This window comes from Typopeltis vanoorti, chromosome 11 (assembly GCF_054136105.1).
Source record: "Typopeltis vanoorti isolate ZY-2024b chromosome 11, IOZ_Tvanoo_1.0, whole genome shotgun sequence".
Taxonomy (NCBI): Eukaryota; Metazoa; Arthropoda; class Arachnida; order Uropygi; family Thelyphonidae; genus Typopeltis; species Typopeltis vanoorti.
In genome coordinates, this window is record NC_143559.1 from 71,778,633 (window position 1) to 71,785,953 (window position 7,321).

Genomic DNA, 7,321 nt, shown 5'->3' on the forward strand with positions numbered 1-7,321 from the left:
GTTTCTCAAGTATAGTTACATATATCTTACCAGGAACATGCAGTAATGAAATGCCTCTGTAATTCTCACATTCAGTTTTATTTCTCTTTTTATATATGGATACTATGAGCGCTCTGCTCCAATCATTGGGAATTTGTCTCTCTTTCCAGGCATTCTGAACTATGTAGTGCAGCCACTGTATAACTTTTATACCTCCATACTTCAGCATTTCTGGTCAAATATCATCTACTTCTGCTGCCTTTCCACATTTCAAGCATTTGATGGCTTTTTCTACTTCAAGTATGAATATGTATTCCTGACTGCATGCCTGTTGAGTGTTTTTTACCACTGTGCTGTCATCTCTGCTTGTTTCATTTAGCAATTTTTCAAAGTAATTTCTCCATACTTCAGGATATCTTTTTCTCCTGTTTTCAGGTCACCTTTATCATTTCTAATTCCTTTTACAGCACTCGTTCCTCCATTTCTGAGCTTCTTCAACAACCTCCAGAATATCTTACCACCTTCTTGATATTTATTTTCTATGTTCTTACCAAAGTCCTCCCATGACTTTTGTTTAGCTAGTTTTACATAATGTTTCGCTTTCTTACATTTGTCTCTGTATTCTCTAAGAGCAAAAGCTGACTTATTTTTCAGGAACTTTTGATATGCTTTCTTCTTTTCCTTCACTGCCTCTTTAACTTCCTGTGTCAACCATGGAGTTCTGATTTTTCTATCCTTGCAGGCAACCTCACCACATGCCTCTCTGGCTGAATTAATCAGGGTTTTCTTCAAGGCTTTCCACTGAATCTCCAAGGTTTGGTTCATGTTCTCAAGCTCTTTCATTTTTTCTTCAATAATCTTTGTGTATTTTAGTGTACAGTTTGCATCTGAGAGCTGCTCAATTTTTTATTCGCTTTAAAACTTTCTTACATGTTATTCTTTTCAATATGAAATTCAGTTTTATCCTGCTCAAGACTTAATAGTGATAGCTTCCAATTTCAAATCCTCTGTACACTCTGGTGTCCTGCACCAGGGAGAAAACATCACTATCAACAATAACATAGTCAATGAGACTTTTCTTATTCCTTGCGATGTGAATTTGTGCACATTTTTATGTTGGAATATGGTGTTCACAATAACCAGTCCATGTCCAAATCCAACAAGTATTTACCATTATTATTAGCTTTGCTCTTTTCTTCAAATTTTCCCAAAATATTTTTGTATGTCTGACAATCATTTCCTACTCTGCTATTTAGATCCCCAACAAGGACCAATTTTCCTTTTTCATTGTGTCAGTTGCTTTTTCTAAAGCATCAAAAAATTCCTCCATTTCTACCTTAGTAGAACCTTCTGTGGGATCACAGGCACAAATAAGTCTCATTGTCCAATTCCCAATTCTGATATTTGCCCACATCACTCTACTTGAGACTGCCTGCCATTCAAGAAGATTAGCCTCGTATTTTGTGTTAAATACTATGGCTACTCCTCCTTTTCCTTGATTATCATTGCTTGAATATAACATTTTGTATTTATTGTTGAGAAAGATATTGCCAGTTTTTGTCTTTTTTGTTTCAGTAACTCATATTAAGTTGATCTGGTACTCATATAATTCTTCAGCTAGCTCCATTTCTTTGCCATTCAGACATCTTATGTTGATAGTACCGATCTTTAACTCTGGTGATGAGTTGGGGTGTGTTTTTAGATTTGTTCCAGTAGCTGACTTTTCGCTGTTCGCCCTGGTTCCGTGGTGAAAACAATGGGGGGGGGGTCTTGTTTAACAGAGCGATGCCCCAGCCGGCATGAAATTTTGTTATGTTGTACCATCATTTTGTATTTTGGTTTAAGCCAATAAGAATACAATATGGTCGGCGAAATCCCAAATTGCCAGCCCATCCTCGTTCATTCAGTATCCAGATAGATACCCAACAGGGTGCACCACGAGAAGGTGAGGATTGGACATTAGGTCAGAAGCCCTGGTCATTTCTCCGCATTCCTTTAAAGGCTATGTGGAGGTCTCCTGTCAGTTATACAGCTTTGACCCTTAAGCACCCCCCCCAATATATCATTCATCGTGAGTAATTCATAGATATTGTAAGTTGTCTGTGTAATTTAGCACTCATCTAAAATTGGTAATTTTTGTCTGTTATATTGTGTTTTTTTCCTTAGAAAATTAATATTCTCTAAGGAAATATTTTATAGTATATTTGAATAGATTTTCCATTTTTAGAGAATTTAGTGGCTTTATAACATATTTTTATATTGTGATATTTTACATCTATGTTTATTACAATATCAAACGTAGATATAATGGAAATGCAGAAGAAATGAAAACCTAACAAGAACAGAGAAATAGTGAACAAGGTTTTCTCCACTAAAGACAATATCTAAGAGGATATTAAAAATAATTTAACCGCCGAAATTGCGAGGTTAAAGCAGATTATTAGACAGAATGAGGGAATTAAAGAAAGTCGAGTAGCGTTTAGAGCAACACAGGAAGAGCAAAACGGAAAACAACAAAGCATAGAATCAAGTAAGTTATTGTGTAATAACAAAAATCTAGTAAGGTTGATTGTAAAAAGAAGGATGCTATTTGGTATTGTGACTCTTTCATAAAATATGCCATTAATGAATGGGTTATAATTTAAAGTTTTCCCAGAGCAAAAATTAAAAATATAATGCAAGCAATTGAAAAACAGAAAAGCAAAGTAAATGAAGTCATAATTCTGGTGACTTAGCATGTGATAAATTCAGTATGTGAGGGAATATGAAAGGTTGTTGGAAGAAGTGAGTGTGAAGTGTGTGAGAAAAGTAAAAAATCGTTAGTATATTCCCTAGATATGATGGAAATGAATTACGAAGAAGGGCCTATGATAGCAAACGATTCTATGCAATTGATGTGAATGAATTGATGGAGGAATGAAGAAGGAATGGATGTGAGTTTGAGGGAAGATCGGATTTGTATAAGAAGGATGGCCTACACCTGAATCCATTTGGCATCAGGAGTCTCAAAAAATTATTAACTGATATAGAGCCTCCATAGCTCAGTTGGTATAGATGAAGCCCTTTGGTCGGAAAGACCTGGGTTCGATTCCTCTCCAAGATGTGAGGAATCTTTATCTGGACTCTTTCCACTAAAGGTGAGTTAACCAGTCTACAGAGGTAGGGGTTTTTTTTCACCTGGAAACTCTGGTTTTTCGTCCCCCAGAATGCACATTGATCTACAATCATAAAAAACATACTTAATCCCTCATTACAAGGTCTCCTAAAAGTGGGGACCCCATACGAAATAAAAAAGATTAACTGATATGAGACCTAACACAGAGTTGGGAAAACTGAATTCTGATGAATCATGAGAATCTCTATATGTGTAAGAGCGACAATATTAGGTAACTGTGTTAATGATGGGAGTGGTTATTATTATGGAAATGATTATGATGAGAGAACAATTCTGTGTTCATCTGATTCAAACCTATCAAGCATGTGTAAAGATGTCTGTATTTGTAAGGAACTAGATAAGAACAGAGATCTGAGTTGTCATACTGTGTCATGCAGACCACAGATGAGAGTATATACAAAAGAGCATGCAGGTAACTTATTATGTCTATACACGAATTCTAGGAGTATCAGAAACAAAGGAGTAGAGTTTGTTGCCTTGGGCAACAAATTAATATATTGGGACCTCACATTTTATGCATTAGTGAGACCTGAAAGCAGACATATTAACTGGCATCTAGTGCAAAGGGTATAGCATTTTTAGAAAGGATTGGAGAGGAGGGAGTGTGCTGTTAATGATATCAGATGACTTGAATCCAGTTAGAGTTGAGACCTCTGACTGCAATACTAGTAGCAGTTTTTCATATAGCAGTGAGTTTGAAGCCATCAAACTCACTGCTATATGAAATATAGCAGTGAGTTTGATGGCTTCAAATGAGTGAATCACTGGTATATGACCTTGTTAGTCTTCAAATGAATGAATCACTGGTATATGACCTTGTTAGTCTCCGCCAACATGTGGAGACTAACAAGGTCAAATACATAGTAGAGCGTTGTTACAGACCTGGTGGATCGGTTGCTAGTGATGAAGAAATGCATTACCAAATAAAGATGATGGGTGCAAAAGGAGTAATCATAATGGGAGACTAATTATCCGAATATTGATTGGGTAGCTGTGAAATTGCATGAGAAGAATGAAACTGAATTTACTGAAGTGTTATCAGACAACTTCCATGAGCAGCATGTGACAGAAGGAACTTGTTGTAAAAGAATGTTAGATCTGATTATACTGTCATTGGGAGTTTCGGTTTAGACATAACCAGCCTACCAATTATATGTTTGGTTTAATCCTTTATCCAAGTGTAAGCAAACAAAGTTTGCGTCTGAAGCATTTTCAGGACTGGAGCAACTCGTGGCAAAGGTGGTATAACTTCTCATGACTTGCCTTAGTATCCCATAATGCAAAGCACATCTCCTTGCAGACACGTATAATGCTATGCATTAAGGGAAGGGTCACTACCCATTATTGAGGTCTCATCAGTGGGAGTCAGACCCAGAGGTGGTGTTACTAAGGTGGAAGTAATGGAGAAGTCTTTGCCACGAGTTGCCCCAGTTCTGAAAATACGGAAAATATTTCAGGCGCAAATTTGTTTGCTTACACTTGGATAAAGGATTAAATCAAATATATAGTTGGTAACATAGCCAAGTGAAAAATCTTCCATCAACTTATCTCTAATCCAGAGAATTTTAATAATAACGTATGACACCTTTTGGCAACTGATATATGTAAAATATGACTTCTCTATTACTACCACCTTAGTATCACCACTTCTGGATCTGGCTCCCACTGATAAGACCTCAATAATGGGTAGTGATCCTTCCCTTAATGCATAGCATTATACATGTCTGCAAGGAGATGTGCTTTGCATTATGGGATACTAAGGCAAGTGATGAGAAGTTATGCCACGAGTTGCCGCAGTCCTGAAAATACATCGGGCGTAAACTTTGTTTGCTTACACTTGAATAAAGGATTAAACCAAATATATAATTGGTAGCATAGCCAAGTGAAAAAAAACTTCCATCAACATAACCATTCTGCCTCTGGTTGGTGACAGTGATCATGCAGCACTCACTTGGGAAGTGGCTAAGTTTATGAATGCTCCATTCAGGAAAGGTTACATGCTGAACTACAAAGCAGGAAATTATGACCACCTGAGGAGTATGCTGGATTCTGCACCATGGTATCAGTTGTTGGATGGGAAAGATATCGACAGTGCATGGGAAGTGTTTAAAATTACTTAAATGATGCAATATCAAAATGTATCCCTACAGTTCAAAGAATAAATTGAGTAGGAGTGAAATTAAGTGTAATCTAACTAAGCAAGAGATTCATAAGAAAAAGATGATGTGGAAAGAATACCATGTGTATAAGGATGGTGTCAGTTATGATAGTTATAAGCACCAGGCCATAAAATTAACTGGAAAGGCATCTGATCTTTACATCACACCAAAACATGGTATAAGCACAAATTTAAAGAGGCCCTGTGAAATTCTTATCAACCACCCTGATCTTAACAATAAGGGTTGTCTGAAAATTCCAAGAATATGGATGGCACATATTCTACCCACACAACCTAAGAGTTAATTATAAGTTTTTTTTTCTTTTTTTTTTTTTAACTGGAGCTCAGGCCAGTAGATTGATTAAATCGTTGTCACTTTGGAATACTGTTTGAAATGTAATATAGCTTGTCTTTGTGTGTGTGTGTGTGTATATATATACACATACTAGGGCGGGGGGAAGGGCTCCAACTCCCTGGCACCTATGGTGCCCAAACCCCCGAGTTCCGGGCTGGTAAGCCAGTTCTCCTTCAATTCTGATGACTCGAGACATGAGACAACAATGTGTTTGTCTCATGAAGGCAAACACATTGTTGAACGTTTAAAAACAACGAAGAGACAAAAAACGTGACATAAAAACGTTTCAAATGTCTGCTTATCTTTTTATATATATAGAATAGATATATATGTGTGTATGTCTATACTTCAAATGATGATCTTAATATGAAGGTTATCGAGAAATTAAAGTAATTATACATGTCCATAAGGATATGTGCATTGCATTATAGGATACTAAGGCGATTGATGTGAAGTAATTTGTATATTGAAGTCATTAGCTTCCATATACAAGTAGCCCAGTTGTGAAGTTACTTCACGTGCAAACTATTTCCTTACTCTTGGATAAAAGTATATAATTTCTTGGTATCTTTAATTTAGAGTAATCATTCACTTTTAGTCATGTGATAAAACTGTTATAGTGGATAAGCATATTTAAAACTGATACCATTGCTGTGTTTCCCCAGTTGCTATGCATAATAAGAAGATAAAGCTATATATATGTATATATAAAATTTATTTATTTTCAGTCATCCCCGCCAGGCTCTATATATGCAAAATTGTAACACTACCGGTAGTGCAGATGATGATGATGATTATGATTCCTGACCATAAACCATGACCATCTGAGTGCAACTTCACTGGAGATCATCTACATGACAGCATCTGGAAGGGACATTGTTAATGTTCAACTTCAGAGGAAGCAGTAGTAAAACTGTATTTTCAGGAAATGGATTTTATTTTGCCATTTCTCATTGCATTCATAATTATCATCAGATATCGTTGATTTTGCATTTTTAGGAAATGTATTTACGATGAAATTATCTAGTTATGTTTGGGCAGACATTGTAATGATGTTTTCCAGTAAAGTTTTTATTTAAACTTTTAGTCCACAGTAAAGTTTTTTTTAAAAAAAATTAATGTGTGAGTATTCTTTCTTATAGTTAGTCATAGAAAAATTTATACTCTTTGATAACAAAGAGTAATGATTAAATAGTACTTGGAAATGTTAGTTCTGAAATAGCTTGCACGAAATTTTAGAAGACAGTTTTTCTGTGGTGTGTTTAGTTTCCATATTTGATAAAAATACTGAACATGCATTTATTTCTAATAATAATGAAAGAAAACATGTTTTGATGCATTTGTTTATTTAACAGCATTAATTGTTCAGTTTGCTCTTTGGAATTAAGAGTATAAATAGAAATGGAAAGAAAGTCTATACGATCTACTACAGAAATTCATATTTTGCAGAAATATAAAGTTACATGACAATTTAAACATATCACTTGCATGGAAACGTTAGCCACATCAAACCAGTAGTAGTAATATCCTAATGATAGTATTTGCAACTGTGAGATAGTGCACATGAAGTAGCAACAATGTAACCATTTTTACAGTATGCATAGAAAATTCCAACAAGTAGGTTGACATTGGAGGCAAGGTCCAGATTGAGTTA

General features: G+C 35.6%; 1 protein-coding gene across 1 annotated transcript in view; it reads left to right on the plus strand.

Annotated features, from left to right (window-relative positions):
- NC2alpha (negative cofactor 2 alpha) overlaps nt 1-6,753 on the plus strand; it is a 162,684-nt gene extending 155,931 nt beyond the window's left edge. Inside the window, exon 7 of the mRNA XM_090400574.1 lies at nt 6,396-6,753. Within this exon, the coding sequence (XP_090256700.1) occupies nt 6,396-6,474 (79 nt within the window). The 3' untranslated portion in view covers nt 6,475-6,753. The remainder of the gene's footprint in view (nt 1-6,395) is intronic.
- The last annotated feature ends 568 nt before the right edge of the window (nt 6,754-7,321 follow it).